The sequence below is a fragment of the Chelonoidis abingdonii genome, chromosome 6, assembly GCF_003597395.2.
Source record: "Chelonoidis abingdonii isolate Lonesome George chromosome 6, CheloAbing_2.0, whole genome shotgun sequence".
Taxonomy (NCBI): domain Eukaryota; kingdom Metazoa; phylum Chordata; order Testudines; family Testudinidae; genus Chelonoidis; species Chelonoidis abingdonii.
Genome location: NC_133774.1, coordinates 40,842,988 through 40,868,957, shown reverse-complemented (window position 1 = coordinate 40,868,957; position 25,970 = coordinate 40,842,988). Strand labels below are relative to the sequence as shown.

Sequence of the window (25,970 nt, the reverse complement as noted above, 5' to 3'; positions counted from 1 at the left end):
GATTCCTGGAGTATACTTAATTTGCTGGGGGACACCAACTATGCAGAAATGGGGTCACAAACTTTCCTTTTAAGTGATGATGATAATATTTTCCCTCCCCTGGCTACTTGAGAGAGTTTGTTACAGAGAATATTACATCATGAAAACCTCCAAAGCACAGAAGAGCCTGAAGGAAGACACTGCAACAGAGTCCATTTTTTTTCCCACAACTGTTTACATCTAACAATGTATTTGCAGCATCTTTTTTTCTTCTCACGCGTTTATTTCAACCTGTTTTCTCACATGGAGTTATATGGGGGACATGTACCACAGGTTGGAAGTTGTATCTTTTATATTTATGATCTATTACAAAAATATATGGTCTGTCTAGCCTGAGAATATGCACACATAACTCTCTATATAAATTGGTTTGACAATATATACTTACAATGTATGTTGCATAGACTGAATTTGTTTTAATACAAGGCAGAAACATAAATACATCTAAGAAATGTTTAATAAAATAAGTCATTGACAGTTCAAGAGCTAAAATGGTACCAAGCCCAAATATACTCCAACTTTACTCTTAGTATGTTCCTTAAATGCAATCCTAGGCTTTCAGAAATACAAAGATTAGTCCTTCCTGAAAATCCAGAAGAAACAAGAGCTTCAAAACTAAGATGTGATATAACTTTTTTTTTATATATTTAAAAAGATGACATTAGCCTGACTGCTATGAATGTAGAAAATACAACAAGAGCACTAGGTAATCAAAAAAAAAAGATAGATCGATGATTATGCAGTAGAGCTGAACACTCCTGATTCCCAAATTTAAGAATTTTCATTATGAAAGTATGAGAGGATTTAAAATCCTAAATTAAACTGGAACTCATCACACTAAAACATCTTTTCTTTGTGACATAACTAAAAATGGTGGTAATGCACTAAAATACATATCTTGTTTCAAATATTTCTTTAATGGAAAAGTTAAATTTGATTATCCTCCCAAATAAGAAAAAAAAGGGAAAAAAAAACCACTATGTTTTATGAAGAGAAGAGAGAAAGCTCTATTAACATAAAAGAGATCTGAGATTTACTGTTTCAATATAAGAATGGGTGTGCACATGCACATGTATTATATACATGCAAGCAGTTTTTATTAAGTTTTATGAAAGAAACCATGCATGAGGATCTAAATACACAAACTTTCATACAAACTTAAAACTCTTTTCAGAGTTAAACAGTACAGTTACAAAGATAAGAAAGAAATAATACCGAAGGAAGAGTGAGATTAAAGAGGTACAGAGACTGGAGAAATGTAGATTATTAAATAGGGTGCAAGATGTTCAATAGAGCGTGCACTACAGATAGAAGGTTCCCACAGGGCAGACACTGTGCCGGGACAGAACAGAGGCTAGCACTAGATGAAGGGAGGAATTGGTGAAAGAAATAGAAAAAGAAACATGCAAAGACATAGCTATTCTCCAATTTGAACCAATAAAGGGCTTTTAAAATATGAAGGGTGATTTTTAACTGGATCCTGAAGTGATCACAGGGCCAACAGACTGGTCTGATAAAAGGGTTCATGAGGTCACATACTGCATGCATGAGAAAGGAGGAAGTAACATCCTGGTCTCAAAAGGTGGGATTTGAGGAAGGGCAGAGAATTACAATACTCTCAGCAAGTGGAGTTTAAGGGACAGATGAATTCAGCATACACTGAGTTAAAGGAAAAATATACATGGGCAAAGCTATGGAAATGGCAAACAGATTTGAAGACCAATTGGAGGAGGAAGAGGAGAAGTGCCTAGGGTCAAGGATAAGCCCAAGAATACAGAAAGTGCAAAGAAATAAGAAAATAGTCACAAAAAGTGTACACACATACCTGTAAACCATTTCATTAGGAGCAGTGTCATCAAAGGCATAGTCAAAACGAAAAGTTTGGTTTTCTAGGTACCTTGTTAAATCCACCTTTTGTTTTGGTTCATGTACCATCACAACATCTTTACTAGGAATTGTAATTACATCAAGTTCTTTCATTACAGTTTCTATAAAATAAATGATTGATATATAAATATGTATCTATATATACACTATCTATGCATATTAACTTTTACACCATTTGGTCATCTACATTCTTACAATGTCCAACGTAATGAAACTGCTCCAAGTAAATGTGATGTCATGGATCTCGGCTTCTGATCCCTACATTTTAAAAAAAATCAGGCACATTATGATTTGTAAGTGAGTAATTCCATTGTGGAGTCCTAGTAATTATACAAATTACTAAAGTTTTAAAAATGCAGTTTCTGAGCACCTTTCCAATATCACTTGAAAGAATGATAGCTTCATAATTCACAATTGCCTGTTTGTTCTGTAATTACGTTCTAAAGAAAATGCTTTAGTTCTTCTAAGGTTTTATTTATGACATATCCAAAGATTATTGCCTTATATTTTGCTTTTTTTACAAATAAATACATTACATCCCCTCCTCAGCTGGACAACTACAATCCAACACTATTTTGATTATCAATCTTAAATTCATACATAGAATTACTACCTACATAGCTGGACATTTTTACAAATGGTACCATTTATTTTTCATACATGTCCTTTGCTTAACTCCTTATAGGTATATTCTTATAATATGAAGATTTTTCAACCATGGAAACTTTTTATTCCATTTTATACACAATATATCTAATTCACAATCACTCCACAAGCAGATCCTTTAGTCAGCAAAGCATAAAAACTGATCTTTAAAATTTTATTCTGCTGAAGTGAAAACTCTTTTTAAATTATTTTGTTAGAAGAAAAGGCTGCACATTTCGAAGGATGTTACCTATCTTCTCAGACAAACAAAAGAAATGCATTATTAAGTTCATGGGCTATAATTACTACACATCACTACAGTTTGTTAATTGCATGAGATGTATGAATCAGTAAAACACACAGAGAACCCAGTCATCTACAAGATGCACAAAAATAAAGATCCTTTGTATACAGTCAAGACCACTAATGTGCCCCGCTTCTGTTCGTATAAAAAAAATCTCTTATAGGAACACAATTTAAGAATACAATGTAGTTTTCCACGATTAGATGGAAGGTTTTCACTTCAATAATTACGTTTTGATTCTTGGCCATCATCTTTTAATTATATAGGTATTAGGAAGTAACTAAAGTATAAATCCAAGTTATCAAGTAAATTACTCAGTTTTCAAGTGCAGTACTGCACATTGTAAATGTGCATTATTCTCCAGTAAATGTGGAACTGACACATAGAAGAATATAGGTGAAAGGAGAGTTTAATAGGTCCATACTTTGCACCAAAACTGTACCTCACTTCTAAGTAGTCAGAATGTGTATATGGGATAATCTTAAATAGTCTTTAATAATGTCTGTCATAATCATCTGACATGGCAGCCTATGCTACTTCTGATAACCCTCTGGGATAACCTCTGAAATTTCTTTTGCTTTATGTTAATTACTGGACATTACAGTTTACCACTGAAATGTGAATGGGTCTTGGCCTATGTCCTAGGATGATCTCATCAAGCTTTGTAAATCATGAGTAAGTTTTTTCTTAAACCAAGATTTTACAAAACTGAACATTTTTTAATCTTTTTAACCTTGCTATTTTAGGGCCCAGCCCAGTTCTTGCAAGCTCTCAGTGCATGGAACTCCCACGGACTTCAGTGAATTCGGTGTGTGTAAGATTGGTAGAAATTGAGTCTTTCATGTCTCATTTTAAACTAGGTGACTAATACAGTAAAAATATTCCACGTATGTAGCTTGAATAGGGAAACACTATTTTTTTGAATATACAAGTTATTCCTTTGTTAATACAATAAGCTCTCTATTTTCCTTCTCTCCTTTCAAGCTACCATACACAAGTTTCTCCAAGTCTTTTTTCTTCTCCAGTTAGACAACTGGGGCAGTTGAAAATATTGTTCCTTATAAACTTCCACAAAAAAAAAACGTGTGCATGTTTTTCAGAATGTTATTAAATGTATTGTGTGTGTACCTTTTTGGGGGGGAGGGGGGCGCTCTGGTTCTTCCACAATGAATCTTTTTAGCTCCTTCTGCAGATGAAAAACTTCAATCTTATATCCCATTTCCAATCAGCTGCTCATCTCCCTAGCATCCTGCACAGAATCATTTTCTTCACTAATGTCAACCACCAATATAGATGACTGGAACAGAACCAGACCCAGTTCTGCACCACAAAAGACCCATAAGTCATGACTCATGACAACAGGCTGCCAATTTGCTGTTTCCTCTCTAATTAGCTTTGTCCAATTAGTTATCACCTACAGCATTCTCCCCAAATGTATTAGATTCCTATGTCATATTTTAATAAAGATGAACTACAATACTAAAATGAAAATTGAATTTCTACCAGATTCATGTGCTGAATGTCTCTAACCAACCAGGCTGTGGGGAACAGTTTTAAATAACCTGATTTTGTGACTGTTTTATTGATCTGAAAACAATCAAGGAATAATGAAAGAAGAAACATGGAAGAAAGGCAAGAGAGAAGAGCTCTCACTGTGTATAAATAACAATGTACCTTTCTCTCCCACCCCTTCTCCAAAATTCTCCTGTCACTTCCTGTCTTGTTGAAGATACTTGTTGAAGGTAATGTGTCATTCTGGGACACAATTCCAAAAGACTTATTGCAACCATTTGGTATTTTGAGGGTATGAAAATTATGCTCTGAAATCTTCAGCCAACCAAGATATCCCTGAAAATTTTAACAGAGGGGAAAAAACTTTTTTCAAAAAGTAAGTTAATTTATTTCAGTGATGACTGAACTCCAGTCAGTAGTGGGCAGTAAAGGAGAAACTGGCAACTATACGAACACAGGACTATTCGTGTGGTCTCTCTGCCAGGCAGTTCTCAAATATTCTTTGTACTAGATAGAAATCTACAAGAGATTTGTTGGAATATTATTCCCATGCCTTCCACTGCACTAGTGGGGAACCATTTTGACCACACCACGAACCATTATCTTGGCTGTTAAAATCCTGTACACAACTGTCCTCATTTAATGTCTTGACATAATACCACTTTCTACTCTAAAAAGCCTATGAAATATTTCAATCAATCAATCTGTTTTCATCATCTTGGCTAACTATGATATTTCTGTTTCAGAAAGGATGTATTACTAAACCCGCCACACATTTGAGTAGGACTGTGCTATGCATACATAATTATAGTTTAAAGGCCAGTCATTTTGATTTTTAACTTTAGGTTATAAATATACATATTTTCTATTATACAAATGAATATACTGAGGAAGAACTTTCATTAGGTTGTTACATGATAAGTTAACTAATTACTGATCACTTAAAAGAAAATCTGAGTGAATTAGAGAAAAAGGACTTTGTGGTCAAGGCACTGGAATAGGATTCAAGATATTATACTACAATTCCCAGCTCAACCAAAGACTTCCTATGTGACCTTGTTCAAGTCACTTAATCTCTCAGTGCCTCAGTTTCCTATCTGCAAAATGATAATACTATTATTACTTTTCTACCACCTTTTGCCCATTTTGTCTATTTAGAAAATAAACTCTTTGAGGCAGGAATTCTCTCTTACTACATATATGCACAGTGCCTAGTTCAATGGGGCCCTAATTTTGGTTGGTGCCTCTAAGTGATTCCATAATACAAATACGATCAAACACCATCAGAAGCTGCTGCTTAGTGAGACTAATACCAGCTAAACATTAAATGGCCATACCTTTTTTATTGAGCGGCCTTTTTCGTACACAAACACATATCCTGTGTTCATCAATCTACCAAAAAATAAAAAAAAAAATCTTTCAGTGAATTAAGAACTAATTTTAATGGAGAGTGTTTTAAAAGTTTGATCACCATACCAGTTATTCTGAAGGTAGTAAATCTGAACTTTCAAAAAGTGAAATGTGCAGTATCCAACAACCCATAGGCACAACACTATATTCGCTGCTATGAGCGCTGAAGACCAAATCCTGCAGGGTGCAGAGCACATCCTGTAAGGTGTTGCGTAACCCTGCTCATACTGGGGCAAATACTCAGCTAGTGTAAATTCTCACAGCACCACTGATTTCAATACATCTATGACATTTTACACCAGCTCAGGATCTGCCTCATTGAGATGGGAGATGGTCTAAGTACCTTTCAAGATAAGGCCTAAATCTACACATTTAGAATTGGGTTTTCAAAGGAACCTAAGGGAGTTAGACACCTTAGACTCCTTTGAAGATTATGTCCTATAAACGTACATTGGTAGAGTTCTAATACTGTAGTGCTAGCACACATTTTAGTGACATAAAATTTAGTAATTCCTTTCAATGCAAATAGCATTAAACAAGTTAAAAGTTATAGAATTATAATCCTAGAGTACAAAAATTACTTTTAGGTGTTTAATCACTCAGGCCCAGATTTGTAAAAGGTATTAGACCCTGCAGCGCTCAACACTGCAATGTCTAAGACATTTTCAAAAGTGACTAAAGCACTTAATAGCCTAAATCTCATTGAATGTCAGTGGGACTCAGGAGCCTAAGTCACTTTTGAAAATGGGACTTAGACACCGCAATGCTCAATACTGCAATGCCTAAATACCTTTGAAAAATCTGGGCCTCACTGCTTCACAAGTACATCAGTATCGTTAAAAAAAATTCAAGTGTAGTAAAATGATATAAATGGATTAAAAAAAAAAGCTGTGAAGAAAATCCTTCCCTTTTAAAAACAATTCCTGAGGTAAACTTACAGGATCAGTTGTTGTCAATGGTCTATAATCCAAACTTCCTCTGAAATCTCTTATCATACACATAATTTCATAATTTGGGTTTGTAGCATCAACATCCTATGGAGAAAAAAAAGTTAAAGTTTTCATTAATGACACTTGAAAATACTTTCCAAATATAATTATAGAAAAGCTACAGAAACAAGAATAGAAGTATACGATGTTTGCTGAAGTCTTAACTTTCTTCAAAAGGCATGTTTTGCAAAAGTTAAACCACATTTTTTCCACACATCATTAGTTTTGACCATGTGACTATCTTACTCATCAAGAAACAAGCTAGATTTCTACGGCAAAAACAAATCCAAAAAAAATACAAGCATTCTGCTCAATTTTAAAATAAACTTTTGATTTATAGGCAACCCAAAACATCCTTGATAATGATTCAATATAATAAAAGTTGAAAGGCGGTGGGAGGGACCTCTTGCCCTTTCCCCAAACCTTCTCCATTAAAATAATACTGCCTAAAGTAATAAAATATTATTATTATTAATAATTATGAAATAGGTCATCTACAAAATCACCACCCACTTATAGAAACTGAAAAATTATCCTATATAAATCTACATAAAATGTGTTTCCTTCATGCCTGCTTCTTTCTAAGATTCAGAAAGTTACACTGTTCATCACAAAAAATGTCTTGGCCTTAGTACTATTCTGAAAACTTAGCACTTGGAGTTCAAGAACTGAAAAAGCTTTGATTAGAGTAGTACTCCAACACTGTTGCATTTTAAAAAAGAAACATTTGAAAACAAACACCAGATTTGCATAGTCACATAGATCAACAGAGTAACTCCCATATACAGAAGTTTAGAAATGCTAGACACAAAAAAGGCTTTTTGGAATCAATAAAATAATTTAAGATTTAATTCAAGATTTAATGCAGGCAGAATCTCATAAAAGAAATACTTTAAAACTAAACAGGATACTAAGTATTATTTGTTCTCATAGAAAGAAACAGTATCTTTCGAATTCATTTAAATGGATGAAAAAGTAGAGAAAAAAAATTCCACATATATCCTTTTAGATAAGCTTAGGCCCATCATAAAGCCATGAAATCAAGTTGCTTGAATCATTTACTTTCTGGTGGTACTTATGTCCTTAGCAGATTGCTAGTATCTCCTTAGAGACTAAAACATACATACAGGAATGCCAACAAGATTATGCTACTGGTCTTTCTAAATCTTTTACTCTCCAGTGATAAAGTCATTAATTTTAAAATATTTCTCTTACAGAATTAGCCACTTCATATTTTAACAGAAAGTTCTAACAACTTGCCACCATATCGCCTGTATGTTACAAAATTAAGATGTCTGTAGAGGTATTTAAAAAACATCCTTCAAACCTCAAGCTCTCAAATATGCCACTCACACCCCACTGAAGATAAGAAAAGAGTAATTTCTCACAAATGTTATGCTATATTTTGAGGCCATATTTTTGTCCATATGTTTTTCTTAGGCAACAGTTATCACTGAGATTTCATTTGTAAGTATTTATAGCCAGACCAGCAAATGCAAAACTTAAAAAAAATAAATGTATGTGAAACAAAAGAATCAGATAAAATGATAAAAGGTGAGTTACCATAACAATACAGCCATGATGACTATGAAACTTGAAGACTAATTATTCAGTTTTGTACATACAAAGAAAATATTTAGTTTCAAGCTAGTCATATTTTATATAAACACTATAGATCACAATAGCTTAGCATAGATCTTCTCGCCACAGGCTTTCTGCGATATGTAGAATTCAGCTTTGAACTACCAATACAAACCTGAGCTCTTTTTTCTCTAAGTTCCTGCTGCTGTAGCCTTCTTTTCTCACGTTTCTCTTGCAATTTTTCAACCTCTTTCACACAATTAGATTTTCTACGTGCTTAAAGAAAAAGATACATTCTTTGAATATTCATTTGTCACATGGAATGTCACAAGTTTTCAATTATGTTATTTTAATCAATAATTATAATTTATTTAAATCTTTACACTGATTAGCTCCTCAAACAGCTCAATACTAGCAAAGCATAACTACTGCAACTTTATTTCTGAACTTTATTAGCCTCTGAATTTAAAAAAAATAAATAAATAAAATAAAATAAAAACTATTCATGGGAATTAGACAAGAAATAACCAAATAAAAATATAACAGACAATGGTCCTCAAAAACATACTAACTGATTTATGTGATTGCTTGGTTTGAATTAAAAAAGACTGGACAACTTAAAATAAATTTTTTAAAATGTTTTTTAAATGAACAGTCAAGGTTTAAAAAAATCGAAGGAAACATTTAAAACCTAATTACCAACAGAACAATGACAGAACTCAACCTTTTGTTTCCCACAGTAATCTGAAAATGCTTCTTATGGAGACCTACAGACAACTGTGTGTTTAGACCATTCAACAATTATGGATTACATAGATGTCCAAGAGAGTGTACATGTAATGCCTAAAATGAATGAATCCTTGATACGTGGTTTACATACAAGGGGGTCCAAATTCCTTTTTTGCAGCTTGAACTGGAGATATATCTGAAACACTACCATTCTGTTGTGTAGAGGAAGACTGATCAGGAAGTTGAGTAGGCCGTGCACGTGCAGAACCAACCGCTGCAAAAGAAAAACAAAAAATGGTCTAAAACTAATCTTGAAAAAATTTTTAAATTTTCATGTCATTTAATAGACATTTCCCATATTACTGTCAGATTCTGAAATATTTTATGATTAAAAACACAACAAAAAGGTCTTTTAGTGACATCTAAGTAAAAAAGTAGTTTACTAGAAAAAACTGAAAACATACCTCTAATTAAGACACACTATACAATGAATTACTAATCCTAATGTTATAATTAAGGCTACGATTTAGTCATGGGTATTTTTAGTAAAAGTCATGGACAGGTCACAGGCAAACAAAAATTCTTTTACTATAAATACCTCTGACTAAACCTTAAGGGGGTCAGTGCTTGGGGAGTGGGAGTGTCTGGAGGGGCTGCTGCGGACGAGGAGCCAGTTGCTTGGGTGGCCCTGGGGTCAGCTGCAGTAGCCCCCGCAGAAGTCACAGAATCCATTACTTTCACAGCCTCTGTGACAAACACAGAGCTCTAGTTATAATCAACATAAACTAAACTAACAACTCAGGCCTCAATCCCACAAACATTTAAGCAAGCATTCAACTTAAGGTAAGCAGAACTATTCACGAGTGAAGTTAACCATATATTTGAGATTGTGGTACTGGGACCTAAAATTTTGAGTTATTTATTTGCACTATGGTTACAACTAACGACCCAAACCAAGACAAGGGTCCCATAGAGCACCTAGAACAAACACATAATACATAGTCTCTGCCTCAGAGAGCTTGCAATATTTGGGGGTGGGGCGGAGTGTGGGACAGAAAAGAAAGAAGGAATAGGATACAATAATCAAAGCAGAGCAGACTGAATGCTTATAAATACAGCCCATTCTTATTTTGGCAGCTAAGGGCAGAAGACACACAAAGGTTAAGTGTCGAGGATACAATAAAAATATGTGCATTTTTCATATATTCGTGTGGTCTGATTTTCAGAGGTGCTAAGCAATCTCATCTTTCCACTTAAGTCAATGAGAGTGAAAGGTGTTTGATGTTTTACGTATTTATGAAATGATTTTTTTCAGAGATGTTAAACTGTACCTATAACAGATGCTTAAAACTATCCCTTTTCAGTTGGCCAGGTTCCTGTAAGCATCACAGAAATAGTGGGTTATGAGAAGGGATTTGAAGGAGGAGAGGGTAAAGATTTGAGTTGCAATTCCAACAGGACAGTCCATGCAAGAAAGGCAACATGAAATTAGAGCATGAAGACAACCGTGGGAGCAGAGAACACATGGATGGACAAACAAACATTCCCTCGGTATAGTTGAGGGGAAAATATGACAGGACATCAGAGTTCCAATTCATCAACAGATGGGATCTACTTTACAGTATCGATCAACTTATTGAACAAAGGCTTAACTGAATGACCAAAAAAGGTGTAGGATAAGAAGCGCAGCTCCCATCACAGTGAATGAGAGTTACACAGCTCTCCTGCACCAAGCTGAAGTTACTACTGTCCAAAGACACATAGACAACACTGACAATATTAACATTTGCAGAGCTAGATTTATAAATTGTTTAAAAATAAAAAGTGAATTAATATCATGAAAGGAAGGACACCACTTATGTAATTAAATGTTTTAAATTTAGGCCAATCGAATGTAAAACAAGAATTCTTCCCCTCTCCCTGCCAATACACATTGAAATTTTCTTTTCCCATTTTTATCCAATGGAAGTCTCTGTCTGGAGGGAGTGGTCCCAATTGCCCATCAGAAGATTCTGGAAGCTTATGATACAGGTTCCTTGATCTCACAAATAGGAATATGCAGAGACCACTCAAAGATTTTTAAGTTAAATCATTTAACAGAATTGTTTTAATGTGACATAGTGGTAATACTGACAAATCAGGTAAGCATCGTCATTAAATGTTAAAATAATTTTAACACCATGGAGAGAACAAAAACACCCTTAGCTAGATGATGCATGTTTATTTTGATATTTTTAGGGATTTTATGCATCACATTATTATTTATCTAATAAATGTATATGTTTTTAAAAACACCCTTTTGTCATATTTCATGCTGCGTTAACCCGTTCATGCTGGTAGATGCCTTAAGCTAGCAAGCCTGCGCCTATTCCTCTCCAGGTTGAGCATTTGCCCCCTTTGCTTACGTGAGTCCGGAAAGTCTTGGCACAAAACCCAGTAACACACAGAGGGGATTCCAACTATTTATATAAAAGAATGTCAGGCAAGGGAATGGGTACAGACCAATGGGCTGGAATATGTCTGGGAAACTTAAGGGAATTCAACAACAGCACAATCCTTCCCCCATCTCCAAAGATGCCCAAAACCTTCACTAACTTCACCCCCCTGCTCCGCCCCCAGAGGCCTCTAATCCTACCAGTGGTGCACACAGAACTGAGATGTGACAGCCTGGTAAGGTATCAGTTCTGTGTCTGCTCAGTCTGGGCCTCCAGCCTGGTGAAGTACAATGCTCCCTGGGGGCCTTCACCTTCTCCCAGGACGCAAACAAGCCTAAGTGCTCACAACCCGCCCCAGCTCTCACATACTTGCCCCGCATGTGGCACAGTCCTGGCTTTCACAGAGGCTGCCCGCAGTACTACAGCCAAAATTGCCCCTCACCTCCCTGGCTCATTCCAGCCAACCTGGAATCCTCCAGCTTCCTGCACCTCTAGGCCATTGAGCCTCCAGGACTTGGCTGCTCACACTTGGGCACCATCTTCTGTTTTTTTACAATACATTCCTTTGTGCTTTTGATTGTTGATCAATCCAGTATTTAAGTAGTCTCTAAAGTAGTGATACTCAAATCTCAGTGATTCAGGAGCCAAATTAGCGATCAGTATTACTCAAAAGATCCACAGTAATATGAATTCATTGTTTCATTTACTATTTTATATAAAAATAAGATATAAAATTAACCAATTGTAGTTGATAAAATAATAATACTTGGTCAGGTTTTTCCTCACACACACACGTTAATATTGGTTAATAACATAGTAAAAGCGTCCTGACTGATTAATAACTTAGATTGGTTAATAATTAAATCACACATTTTAATATCATGTGCTGGAAAAAGCTGCAGGAGACACATTAAAGAGACACTTTGCTGCTCCCAAGCCTCAGTCTGTGTATCACTGCTCTGAAGGCATGTCTACACAGGAACACTGGGGCGAGTTCAGCTAAATTAACTGAAGACATGAATCTGAAGTGCATTAAAGTCCTGTGTTGATACTCATAATTCAGAGGTAAAGTGACTTTAGTTCACTTTAGCTTAATTCACTCTTAACTTTCCTGAGTGTCCTGTAGACATGCTTTTAGAGACTATTTAAACACTGAATTGAGGAACAAACAAAAGTAGTATCAAAAGCACAAAGGAATGTCTGAAATGGTGAAATATGACAAGAGGCCGTTTTAAAGAATATATTTATTAGATACATAAAATAAGTGATGCATAAAATATAGACATGCACTAAATCTCTTATACTGAACTTAAGCCATCTCTACACTCTAGGGACTATAGCACCACAGCTATGGTACCACAGCTACGCCAGCATAACCCCACAGCATAGATGCAACCTACAGCGATGGATGTTGTTCCCACTGTGTAGGAACACCACCTCCCCAAGTGGCGGGAACTAGGTCGATAGAAGTTTTCAGTATAAACCAGGCTTTTTATATAAAACTGATAACATACTAACTTTTTAAAAATACATCATCATAATAGTTCCAGTAATTATTCCCTCTGCCCATTAAATTTAACATGGCCAAGTAATAAACCAGAGAAAACGTAGGATACTAGAGAACTTTAAATAAGTGTCAGTTTAACATTTTTACTTTCTTGCTTTATGGAATGGAAAGGTGCAACTGATCGTTTACCTCTGTTGTCTCTGGCAGGAGTTTCGTTCTTAATAGGAGCCACAGTCCGTCGATTCTATAAAGAGAGAAATCTCTATAATCTGTTCACTTTATCACTGCTTTTGTAAATTGTAGCCCAATCTCTGCTTACTTTCAGTGAACAGAAGTAATCACAGATATCAGCATGAGCAGTATTGAGGAGGTGGTGCTGCACAGTCCCTCCCAGCAGCACGTATGACGAAGAGGATACAGAATGCGAGCTAAATGCATCATTTAATAACCTCCACAACCTTCTCTAAGACAAAAAGGTCCAAATATACAAACATTTCACAATAAATATAGTTATTTAACAAGTTTAAAGTTGGTTCCAGGCTAAGAAATTCACTCTGTCCCCTTTGTAAGATCATTAAGATTAATTGCGGATTTCTTCTTTTTCCAGTTCTGCCCTTCAGAAATCTCTTAAGTTTTTTTATGATAAGGATTTCTAAAATATTCCTGAATTAGCTTATAATGCACAGAAGAGAAAATTAAACTTAAAATTCTTAAATATTACAGGCAAAATACTAATATGAATGAGACGATAGTAATTTTCATTGAATATATCACCAACCTTCACAATTTTGTTTACTTTGGCTGAAGGAGTGGGAGGTGGTGGAGTCTCTGGGCTGGGTTCAATATCTTCATCAGGCGCAAGATCTGGGTTAAGTGAGAATATACTCTCCAAGTCAATCTGTTAACAAGGAAAAAAAATAAACATGCACACTTGTGAGTCTTTTTACATTTACACACAAACAGATGCCTTCAGTGATTTTAGTCCATCCTTTGTTTAGCTTTGTAAACTGAGATACTTCGTGTATCCTCAGCTAAAGTAAATTTTGAACAATTTTGGTCCTCAGGTTGCCTGAAAACTATATAAATAAAAGAAAGCATCAATAGTTTGGTCCTATTATATTGCAAAAAGGATATTGCATATTATATTGCAAAAAGGGAATATTGCAATATTCCCAGCTCTGACACGGGCCTGCTAGATGACCTTAGGCAAGTCACTTCCCTCTCTGTCTCAGTGTACCATCTGTAAAATGGGGATAATGAGACTGACAGACGGTGTAAGGAACATTGAGATCTATAATGAAAAGTGCTACATAAGAACTCGATATTATTATAGAAACGTATACTCAGGAAATAAAATACAGCACCACAGAAACCGATGTCATTTGTTCTACGATGCACATTAAACAGTATCTGGAACCACGGAATCACAATTTAATTTAATTAAAAAAAATATATATTTTCCAGTAGTTTTACTGTATGAACTATTCAGGTTCAAGATAAAATATACAGAATTTTAAGAAAAGAGTATTACAATAGTCTTTATTCTAGAAAAATTTTAAAAAAAAGAAGAAAAGAAAAGAAAGAAAAGTTCTAAAATATTTAGTGTACCTCTTTGCCTTTAGTGTCTCCATTTTCAATCCATTCAACGGTAACGCTTTCATTATCTTCATTGAGAGATGTTACCATAGCTTGATGTATTCGACCTAGAAGGAAGACATTAGCACTCATTTATTAGCAACTATGGAATTTTCCCTGAAATTATTTTAGTCCCAATCTGCACCCCAGAAGTTTTGCATCTGATCTGTTAACGTCCCTCACAAAAAGATATGTAAGCAAAAGGAAGTAGTTCCAATTTCCCCTAAACTCTTCCAAACAAAATGAATGTAGACCGTTTATTTTATATCTATCATGGTAGTGCATAGAAGCTTCACTATGTATATTTTTATATAAAAATAGACAATCCCTGCCTCCAAAAGCTCACAGTCTAAACAGACAACACACCGAGACCAAGGCTGAGCCCACAAAACTAGCTCCTGACAACACATCAGTATGCACAGAATCACAGGAGTTAAAAAATAAAAATGTGACTGCTAATTATGCAGGAGAGAACAGGAGACGTGCAATCTGGCAAACTTTCTTGGCTTAGAGGGGTTTCATTAGCAGTTCCAGTTTTGTAATCCTTTCACTGAAAGGACATTACCTGGGTGTACTGTATAAACATATATTTCTGAGAGCTTTTTCGCAGTCTTCTATTGAGTTCCTGAAATAGGCTCAGAGCCCCTTGACCAGTTTTTCTGATGCCCTTGGTTGACAGGGAATGGATAAGCTAGTCATCCAACTAAAATGGAGAGGATTTCATCATTAGCACCGCCATCATATCGGAAATATCCAAGTGCAAGCAACATGAATTGGTCATTGTTGGAGGAGCAGAGGTTTTGAGGATATGACTTTGCAAACAGCATGCAAATCTTCATGAAGTATATTGAGACAGAAACATTTTATACAGAGACAAGGACTGAAGAATTTTCATCACAAAAATTGGTCAGCTGAGCTTGTAAGGCCATACACTCAGCTTAAGGGCATTTGTCTCTCTGTAATCGGATAACTTTGAATGTTGCATCATATGAATTCCAAAATTTCAGGGGCTGTTTAGACATCAATGGCCAGAACCCTATTGATTTTGGGGAAAACTGCAAGAGGAAAAATGAGGCCCCACCATCTCTAGTACAGCCACAACTTCAAGCACCTCTGCAATTGCCTGCAGATCAAACTGGGTAATGGCACCCATAATGCCTTCCAGCATGACAATATCCCATCTCATCTCCATGCATTCTCCCAATATAGCTGAACGTGTTCAAACCCCGAATAACTTTTCTCCCAGAGAAACAACAATGGTGGAGGTGGAAGAGAGGGCTGTGCACACAGAGCCCATGGCAGAGGGGAAAATGGGGAGCACACAGAACCCCTATCAGGGGGGAGATTGAGGGACCATTGTATGGGTGTGAAGGTAGGGAAGATAGAGAGCATTTGGCAGGGGGGAAAAAGAGAATAGGGAGCACACAAAGACCCTACCATGGGAAGAGAATGCGGGAGGGAAGAATGGCAGGCGCATAGAACATCTGGTAAGGGATACTGGGGGATTCTGCTGTGGGAGCAGGGGGTACGCTGAGCCCCTACCATGTTGGGGAAAAGGTGAAATAGATGACTGACACAGAGCCCCTGACATGGAGGGAACAATAAGAGGGAAGGAAGGAAAAAGAAATGGGTTTGCACAGAGCCACTGGCATGAGGGAGAGATGGTGGACCCTGGTATGTGAGGAGGGAGAATAGGTGGTACACAGAAGCTCTGGCAGAAGAAATTGTAGGGAGTCCCTGAAATAGAGAGGTAATGGAGGAATTCACAAAGCCCCTGGTGGGTGCAATGGCTAGAGATCCACTTCTTCCAGACACTGCCTCCCACCCCTCTATTTCTGAGAGAAGTCAATGGAAGGTTTGGTAAATGGTAGAATAGACTCAGCCAAGCCTTATAAAACACATCCTCCAAGGGAGACTAAAGACAAAAACTCAGCACATAGGATCTTCCATGTTCGATCTACACAGGAAAGCTTTTTCAGAATAACTTGAATTTTTATGGCAAAAACTTCCTTGCATCCACACACAGTTCTTTTTTCGATTTATTTGATGTCCTCTCCTGCTTTAATTCATCTTTCTGGAAGCAACATAAGTTTGTTCCCAAATGAGTTATGCCAGTAAAAGGTTTGTGTGGATACATTCCCATTTCAGATTGATAACACCACTTTAGGTAGCTGTCTTACTGCCAACCCATACCACATTGATTTACAGATGGACCAACCTGTCTGTTTACCTGTGTGCCTCCACTGCTCAAAGGGTCATCTTGACTAGCTATCACCTCCCTGTTTAAATGCTGGCACACATGTAGGTGCACTCATTTGCAATTTCAGTTTATGACAAGTACACAATCCCACAGTCCATCATTGTAGTCAGGCACTGTGCTTCTGTGTGGTCCAATCCAGAAATCCAGGACTCCCTTGCCCTCAGGGGGACAAGAGCACATCCAGTCCCATCTTTATGGGAGCCATTAGAGTGTGACAATCTATGGGCAGCTATGGAGCAAGTGCAGAAGAAGGGGCACTCTCGGGACATGGCCCAATGCAACACCCAAGCTAAGGAGCTCCAGCAGAATTATGAAAATACAAGGGACAAAAACAAGCACTATGGTAACTCTTCCAGCAACATGCATAGTATGAGGAGCTGGACTGACTTTTGTGAGGAAGATCACCACAGAATCCTGCTGTGCAGGGACAGTTTCAAAGGCACCCAGCTGACCACAGACCCTGGCAAGAAGGAGATATCCCCAAACAGCCACAATCTCTTCAGCACACCTAACTCAAAGCCAGACACTTAGGCAGAGATAGCACTGAAGATGACCCCTGAGAGCCAGGCAGCAACTCAGCCTAACTATCCTGCAGAGGAGACCTCAACCATAAGCATTATGTGCCGTATTATAATAAACTGTCTGAATACCGACTGCACAGAGGGATTTAAACAACTTAGTTCCTGATATCACCTGGGAGGTGCTGAGTTGAGAGGATGAGAGTGGACACAGGCCTTTTTCCACTTGCTCTCCGTCCCACCCACACTCCCTAATGGCATCAGCTCCAGAAGCTCAGAAGGGTTTCTTTCCCTGTATTTCAAATCCCACAACTATGGAATAAGTGTACCATTCCTCACTCCCTCTCCCTCCTGGCCAATAGCAGGTCTCTCTACCCACACCCACTGCTCAAGATGGTGGCACCCTGTGGGCTAATAAATACCAAATGCATTGTATGGCAGGCATGTTTATTGTCACAGCAGATAGAAAAAGGGAAAAGGCAACAGAAAAAGTAATTTGGATGACATTCTGATCAGTGCCATGAGCTTTTAGCTATCTTTATATTTACAACATGCACTGGATTATAAGGAAAATGCCCAAATGGGGCTACAGAGATACTCTCAATGCACTGAGCATATAAGGCATTGGTGCTACACAAGTTACGAAGCCCATAGTGATTTTCAGTCAGCTCCTCAGGATCGTTAAGCCCTTTGCAGCAAAATGGGTTCAGAACACTCATTGAAGCCTACCTCTTTTATAGTCCACTTTGTGCTGATTGGTAGGTGTTCTACAACAGAATTCAAGGCAAAAGCAATGCTCTATTTTGGCACACCCATTGCAAGGCAACGAGTCTTGCAGCTGCCAATATAGGTGGCATTTCCCTTCCACTCCTGCACCAGCTGAGGGGCACCATCCTCATAAACAACAGCACTTCCCATCTTCCCAGTTTTCCCACTGCCTTTTTTAACATAATCTTCTCCATCTCTTGGGGACACCTCACATGGTAACATCCTGCAGTGTAAAGACAGCCTACAGATGTAATATGCAGTTACTAAACTGCCTCTTGGGGGACACACACACACCTCCAGCTCCATACACCCAGCATTAGTGCAGAGGACTTGTGCAGGGGGGAAATAAGTTGGAAAGTGTATTACCATCTTCAAGCACACCCAGAACTAGAAGAGCAGAGGAGAAAGGAATTCTGAAATTGACGGGATAGTGATATTCTATCACTGTTAGCAGGGAGACTAGTATAGAACAGTTACTACTTGCATTGTTTCTCTGTTCTGTTAGCATCTGATATGCTGCAGCCCATATAGGGGCATTATCAGTTGCTCAACACCTAGCAAACCTGTGAGGGAAAAGAAAGGACAGTAAAAAGTCCTCCCTTGATTTCATCACAAAATCCGAACTGAGACTGAATAAGACAGTGAAGCAAAGATTTTATGGTCCAGGATAAAAATGAAAGGACAGGGATAAATCTATGAAACACACGGACAGAGAAGAGGACATCCAGGAAAAGATATCAGATATACAGCAGAAACAAACCAACTTACTGGAGAACACTGTTATACTTTGCATAACATGGCTAGGTTGGGGTGCTGTACATGAGCAGTCTGCCAAGAACACAATACTGAGACACCCCTTCCACTTCCCCGACTACAAGGACAGGCCTTTCCCATGCCATTCTACCCCTACAAGACAAAAACTACAAGCCTGTACATTTTTACACATTGTGTCTCCTCCGCCCCAAAGATGAGTGCACTCAGCACTACAGGCACGTCTGCCCCATTTCCACTGGTTTAAACTTTGCACTGTGTTCTTTTATTGTTAAATCAATTAAAAAAAAAATCAGGGTTGGGGGCGGGGCCTGGTTTGAATTAAAAAAAAGCTTTGCTGACTAATTTCATTGAGGTACAATTCCCCGTAATAACATCCATTCCTAGTAAAACAGCCATATAAATCATATAAGTTTCCTTCCCTGACTCTGCAGATACAATGCTGGTCCCCTGACTAGTTGGGAAAATTTGTAGAGGCACCCAGTCTGGCTGTTCAGAAAGTCCTGGAGGTCTCTCCACCTGTGCTCCCCAACTCTCAGTGAGGCTCTCTCCCTTGCTCTCACAGATGTTGTGCAAAATACAGAGAGCAGTTATAACATGAGACAGATATTTCTCAGAAGTATCCAGCCTCGTTATGAGACACCTCCCGCTTCCCTTCAGTCTACTAAATGCACACTCTGTTGTCATTCTGCAGCTATTCGGTGTATAGTTAAACAGCTACTTTCTTCTATCCGTGGGTCCACTAAGAGGCTTCATAAGCCAAGGGAAGGAGAGTTTGATAAGCGGGGTCTCCCAGGATGACTGAAGGAATCACACTATTAATAGTCCACAGTAGTACTGAGAGCAGAAGTACAATTTTTCATTGCCTAAACCTGGTGTGATCCCAGGATCATGGAACTCTTCAGACCACCCCATTTTAAAATCTCAGCCAACCATGGTGATCAACTAGATCTTGCATCATCACAGAGAATCCCTTTTTCTGTTCATGGACTCTGAAACCTACTTTCTGAGGACAGAGGGGGTTGCAAACTAAAGGGCATGTGGGACCCAATTATCTGGATACAATTCAGGAACCCCAACTGTGCAAATCTATCAATTCCCTGTGCACTGTGCACCTTCTTAATATTAGCACAAATCTTCATGACAGCAGCCCTCACAGTTGATCTGTCATCACTGAACTGGCTAGCTACTGAGTGACAACATTTGGGGGAGGGCAAGCTTCCAGATGGCCATGGCCACACACTTCTCTATACTGAGGGGAATTCTCATGTTGGTGTTCTGCCACTCTAGTGTGTCCTCTACGCAGATATCTAGGAAAGCAGCCTTCTGTACCCTGAAGTTCTGCAGCTGCTGCTGGTCATCCCAGCCTTGAAGCACTATTTTGTCCCACCAATGTTGGTTGGCCAAGCCTAGAAGCAGCACTCCACCAAGTAAAGCCATTCCACGAAAAGATCATGCAAAAGTTAAATGCTCGGTTTCATCCTCCTCCTCCAGTAGTATTCACATGGCTTCAGGGAGACTATACTCGTAGTTGTTTCCCAACTAATGGAGCCAGACTGTCATAGAATTATAGAATATTAGGGCTGGAAGAGACCTCAGGAGGTCACTTAGTCCAATCCCCTGCTCAAAGCAGGACCAACACCAACTAAATCACCCCAGCCAGGACTCTGTCAAGCCAGGCCTTAAAAACCTCTAAGGATGGAGATTCCACCGCCTACAAAGGTAACCCATTCCAGTGCTTCCTAATATCCAACCTAGACCTCTCCCAATACAACTTGAAACCATTGCTCCTTGTTCTGTCATCTGTCACCACTGAGAACAACCTAGCTCCATCCTCTTTGGAACCCTCCCTTCAGGTAGCTGAAGGTTGCTATCAAATCCCCTTTCACTCATCTCTTTTCTAGACTAAATAACCCCAATTCCCTCCACCCCTCCTCGTAAGTCATGTGCCCCAGCCCCCTAATCATTTTAATTGAACTCCACTGGACTTTCTTCAATTTCTCAACATCCTTTCTGTAGTGGGGGGACCAAAACTGAACGCAATACTCCAGGTGTGGCCTCACCAGTGCCAAATAGAGGGGAATAATCACTTCCCTCGATCTGCTGGCAATGATCCTACTAATACAGCCCAATATGCCGCTGGTCTTCTTGGCAACAAGGGTACACTGTTGACTCATACCTACTGTAATCCCCCAGGTCCTTTTCTGAAGAACTGCTGCTTAGTCAGTTGGTCCCCAGCCTGTAGCGGTGCACGGGATTCTTCCGTCCTAAGTGCAGGACTCTTCACCTGTCCTTGTTGAACCTCATCAGATTTCTTTTGGCCCAATCCTCCAATTTGTCTAGGTCACTGTGGACCCTATCCCTACCCTCCAGTATATCTACCTCTCCCATTCATCCCATCATCCAGATCATTAACATAGATATTGAACAAAACTGGCCCCAGGACTGACCCCTTGGGCACTCTGCTTGACACCGGCTGCCAACTAGACATTGAGCTGTTGATCACTACCCATTGAGTCTGACAATCTAGTCAGCTTTCTATCTACTTTATAGTCCATTCATCCAATCTTGATGGCAAGAATATTGTGAGAGACTGTATCAAAAGCTTTGCTAACGTCAAGATATATCACATCCACCGCTTTCCCCATATCCACAGAGCCAGTTTTCTCATCATAGAAGGCAATCAGGTTGGTCAGGCATGACTTGCCCTTGGTGAATCTATGTTGACTGTTCCTGATCACTTTCCTCTCCTCAAGTACTTCAAAATGGATTCGTTGAGGGCCTGCTCCATGATTTTGTCGGGGACTGAAGTGAGGCAGACCGGTCTGTAGTTCCTCAGGTTCTCTTTCTTCCCTTTTTTAAAATGTGGGTACTATGTTTGCTTTTTTCCAATCATCCGGGACCTCCCCCAATCGCTCTGATCAGCATCTCTGGAGCACACTGTTTGTATTAATGGTTGCCAAGATTGTGGCACTCAGCACATATTGCCTTACAGAAGTTTAAAAATGGTACTGAATCACTAAAACTGGATAAATTGTGGGATATCGGGAAAGGAATCATGGGAGTTGATTATCTTGATCTCAACTCCCAGAATTCTAGTAGGTTCAGATGAGTATTCAGTACAATAGGCTAAGTAAGCACATATGTGCAGCTAATTAAATGTTGTCACACATGGAATAGACTACAACAATTATTTAACATTACGTAACAGTACAGTTTCGACTAAGTAGTGCACAGGTGTAGCTCCACTGAATCACCACAAGAAAGCTGCAAACATGCTGTGCATTATCTACTTAAACAGGAACTGGGCCAAGACATTGTGGCTAGTACTTCTGGACAGGGATTGTGCTGCTTTATGATATGTTTGTACAGCAGCTACCAAAAAATTACTATGCAACATTAAATATTCAGTATGAAAACGCTATGAGTTCTTTAATGATGAGATAGTCAACCAATTTCTTCTACAGCACACTTTTCCCCTTGAATGTCTTCCATCCAAGACACAGACCAAACCTGCTTAGTTTGGATGTGACTGTCAGATCTAAAACTACAACTGCAAGCTTTAATCCCCCATTAAAAAAAACTAAGCAACTGTCTAATTCAATCTCCTTTATCTGATTTTTCCCGTCCCTAGATATTGTGCATTTACATTCTTCTACCACCACCACCACCACCCCTTTTTTTTTTTTTTTTTTACTGGATCTCTTGCCTTTCTGGCTCCCTTAACTTTAATCTTTTCCACATCCTTGTTTCTGCATCGCTCTCCATTCCACCTTTTTATGGCTATTGGATTTCCTTCCATTTCCCAGCACACGTAGAGCCAATCAATGTTGTTTCTTAAGTTGTTCAGATACGATTAGATAGTGACACCAGGTCTCCCTCTACACACTAGGCTCAATTCACCTCTGCATCCATGGGGATTACAGTTTGCAACCTCTTGCACTGCTTCTGCAGATGCACCTAAGAGGAGATTCCAGGAGGTCAGGAAGTGGTACCACTGTCACCCTCTGCCAGCCTAGGTCAGCTCTGCTCTCCAGCTAGGATTCTACAGGAACCGTATTAGCACAGGCTGCAAGCAAGATATGCTCCCAGGAACTCTGGCCATGTCCTTCTTTGACCACAATTGTCCAATTTGTGGGCAGTGCCTAACAGACTTTCTCCCCCTCCTTTCTCCTCAGCACTGCCTGCACCTTGCACTGCCCATTCAGACTGTGTACACTTAAGGCCACAGCCTGTGTTTCACCAGTAGAATCCAAGTAAACTGGGACCACTGACTGTGCTTCTTCAATGCTACCACAAATGGTCAAGGCCCCAAGCTTAAGTCTAAATCTGGATAGGCCACGACCAGGCCTTTTGACATGGGAAAGTTTTACCAATTATACTGATATACAAGCGCAGAGTATGTGAGGGGGGACAATTCACTATAACCCAAGGTGTGAATTTAAACAGGTATAGTTAAAACCAGGGGTAAGCAACCTATGGCACGTATGCCAAAGGCGGCATGTGAGCTGATTTTCAGTGGCACTTACACTGCCGGGTCCTGGCCACCGGTCCAGGGAGCTCTGCATTTTAATTTTAAATGAAGCTTCTTAAACATTTTAAAAACCTTATGTACTTTACATACAACAATAGTTTAGTTATATATTATAGACTTATAGAAAGAGCCCTTCTAAAAATGTTAAAATGTATTACTGGCAGGCAAAACTTTAAATTAGAGTGAATAAATGAAGACTCGGCACAGGACTTCTGAAAGGTTGCCAACCCCTGCTTAAAGCAGTATAACTCCCCTGTGAAGACACATTTATTGTAGTAAGAGTTTGCCTTGTTTGTTTGTTTGCATTACACCTCTTCACAAATGACAAACTACACTAAAAAAGGCTACCCTTATAAAGGGATAGGAATGTCCACACAGGGTTTAAACTGGTATGACTATATCAGTTTAAATTCACATCTGAGTTATATACTGCCGGTTTTTTTCCGGTGTAGACAAGGTCTAAAATTCATACATAGCCTTCCCTGCCTACCGTAAGTCTCTCACCATTCCATTTGGTAAACTGATTGCCACCTGTAACAGAGATAGGTGCCTCCTGAGCACCCCTTCATGACCAAACATCATTCACTGCTGCCTTGCTACAATTTCTCCCCTCTTCAAGGCCCCTTAACTCACAGACAGGTAATTAAAATCTCCTCCTCCTCCTCAGGTCCCATTTGTTGAGTCCTTATAAACTGATCCTCCAGACTTCAACCCCAGTTCATTGACTCTCCCTCTTTAGGCAGGAAGTCCCCAGCCCTTCCTCCCAGAGCAAAGTCCCAATTCAAAGTCTCTCAGGCTTTACGTCAGTACTGGTCTCTAGCAAAAGTCTTCTGCTCACTATCAGTTCCCTCAGTCTCAGGGTCTTCCCTGTAAGAGCCTTTTACACACTCCACAGTTTCTATATGATTTTCTCAGTTTTCCCCCTTCGCTGCAGCCTCCTGCTGCTCTTTATAGGGTAATCACCCTTATCTCCTCCACGAGTAGTTCATTCTATAATCAGGGTTGGTTAGTCCCATGCATTAAGGGATGAGCCACCCCGTTACACCCCATGACAGAGACCTCACTATAGTAGCAGACCATCACACCTATGTTCCTATGAATAACTTCCCAGGACTATTTGCAGGAGCAGAACTACTTATAGAAAAAAAAATAGAGACAACACAATCCTAATCTATTTCACTTGTTCTGGTAAGCACCTCTAGGTAAAGTCTGGTGTGAGACAACAGGTACAGTTCTCCACTAGATTTTCATACACAGTTAATGACCTTTAACAATTTGAACTCTTGCAAAAAGATTCTCTTTCAAAACTGGTTTAACAAGTTATCTGTTTTCTTGGTAAAGTGAGTAATATCTGTTTTTGTTTGTAAAGGTGTTATCTCTCTTGTTGTACAAGGAGTGTTTTGGGGGTTAATTTGCAAGGCTCAATCAGCCATTCTTTACAAATTCTTAAAACTTTTTACCAGTGTTTTAAAATTGGAAAAGAAAATTTATTGAGATTACATTTTCTATAGTCTATGGGGTACTATTTAATGTTTAATCCATTTGCCAGTCCAGAGTTAGGAGACAACTCAGAAATGAAAAGTTTGTTAGTTAATTAACTAGAGAGACATTATAGGATTATCTTTGTTCACTGGCTGATATTTTAGAACTGCTATCTCTTCCATCGGAACGGAATAAAAGTAATATTCTACAGAACTGTGTAACAAAGTGGCCTATTCCTTTAAGGTCCCGAAGGCCTGGATTCAATCAGCCCCACCTGTGCTATAATTAACTGCCCCTCAACCTAAGGTGGCTGAACTAACTGGGGTCAGGTGACAGACAAACACCTGGGCCTCATAAAAGGTGTGCGAAAATGCCACTTGGAGAAAGAGCCACAGGGAGCAAGTTGGGCTCCTTTGGAAGGCCCTGAAGTACAGTCTAGAATGACTTCAGCAAAATAGATAGGGAGTCCATGCTCTATCCTAGAGCGAGGAAGACTGAAAGGCAACCTATAGGGGACAAGACTGTGAGGGGACTCCAGAGAAGCAGCCTGGGAATCAAGCTCTATCCTAGAGCACAGACACAAACTGAGCCTGGAGCGTGGGTTGAAGATGAGCCCAGTGGGGCAGAACCACCATTTATTTGGAATTTAATTATACCACTGAACTCAGAGTGAACTCAGAGTGACCCAGGACTGGTCTACACTACGCGTTTAAATCGATTTAAAGAGTGTTAAATCGATTTAACGCTGTACCCATCCACACTACAACGCCCTTTATATCGATATAAAGGGATCTTTAAATCGATTTCCGTACTCCACCCCGACGAGAGGAGTAGCACTAAATTCGATATTAACATATCGGATTATGGTTAGTGTGGACGGAAATCGACATTATTGGCCTCCAGGCGGTATCCCACAGTGCACCACTGACCGCCCTGGACAGCAATCTGAACTCGGATGCAGCGG

The 25,970-nt window shown here is 38.9% G+C and overlaps 1 protein-coding gene across 5 annotated transcripts in view; it reads right to left on the bottom strand.

The window, feature by feature from the left end:
* KIF2A (kinesin family member 2A) overlaps positions 1-25,970 on the bottom strand; it is an 87,274-nt gene that overhangs the window by 43,314 nt on the left and 17,990 nt on the right. For 3 of the 5 annotated variants that reach the window (XM_032801171.2, XM_032801174.2, XM_032801170.2), the window contains exons 2-9: positions 14,647-14,741; positions 13,817-13,936; positions 13,228-13,282; positions 9,248-9,370; positions 8,543-8,643; positions 6,736-6,831; positions 5,725-5,779; positions 1,865-2,027 (exon numbers count right to left, since the gene is read on the bottom strand). In XM_032801171.2, the coding sequence (XP_032657062.1) occupies positions 1,865-2,027; positions 5,725-5,779; positions 6,736-6,831; positions 8,543-8,643; positions 9,248-9,370; positions 13,228-13,282; positions 13,817-13,936; positions 14,647-14,741 (808 nt within the window). The remainder of the gene's footprint in view (positions 1-1,864; positions 2,028-5,724; positions 5,780-6,735; positions 6,832-8,542; positions 8,644-9,247; positions 9,371-13,227; positions 13,283-13,816; positions 13,937-14,646; positions 14,742-25,970) is intronic. The other 2 variants (XM_032801173.2, XM_032801175.2) reach the window with 1 other exon arrangement.